The 498-nt window shown below is 55.6% G+C and overlaps 1 protein-coding gene across 1 annotated transcript in view; it reads left to right on the forward strand.

Moving 5' to 3' along the window:
• Positions 1-220: 220 nt before the first annotated feature.
• Positions 221-498, forward strand: part of cfap53 (cilia and flagella associated protein 53) — a gene marked incomplete at both ends in the record, with an annotated part of 1,180 nt that continues 902 nt past the window's right edge. Inside the window, 1 exon segment of the mRNA XM_035667417.1 lies at positions 221-450. Coding sequence (XP_035523310.1) covers positions 221-450 — 230 coding nt within the window.

The raw sequence follows: 498 nt of genomic DNA on the forward strand, positions 1-498 counted from the left end.
TGTTTGTACAGGAGCTCAGAGTGGACAAACCAAACAGGAGGGTGAAGCGAAGGAGTTGCAGTCAGCAACTTCACCACTAGATGGCACACAGTCACACACACAGTGTGTAGTTCCTGCCACCAGGGGGCAGCGTGGGACTCTGGGAGCTGCTGCTAACGTTAGCTTAGCTTGTTTCAGCTGAATGAAGGACGTGTGTTTGTGTCCTTTCTGGGTCCAACAGAGAGCAAAGCTGCCGTCCTCCAGGCCCGCGGACCACCTGATCCTCGAGAGACAGAAACAGGACGCAGCCCGAGACCAGGTCCTGGAGTTCACCCGGTACCAGCAGACCTGGGACATCAAGAACTCGTGGCTGAAGAGTTCAGACGGTCGTTACCTGAGAGGAACCATCGAGAGACGAGTCCGAGACGCTCTGGACCAACAGGAAGTCCACATCCAGGAGAGGAGAGACAGGTTGGTCCCAGCTGTCTGTCTCCTCCTGTCTGTCTCTATCTGTCTGTC

The sequence above is a fragment of the Morone saxatilis genome, unplaced genomic scaffold (genome assembly GCF_004916995.1).
Source record: "Morone saxatilis isolate NCDOM2014 unplaced genomic scaffold, NCSU_SB_2.0 Contig21, whole genome shotgun sequence".
Lineage (NCBI taxonomy): Eukaryota > Metazoa > Chordata > Actinopteri > Moronidae > Morone > Morone saxatilis.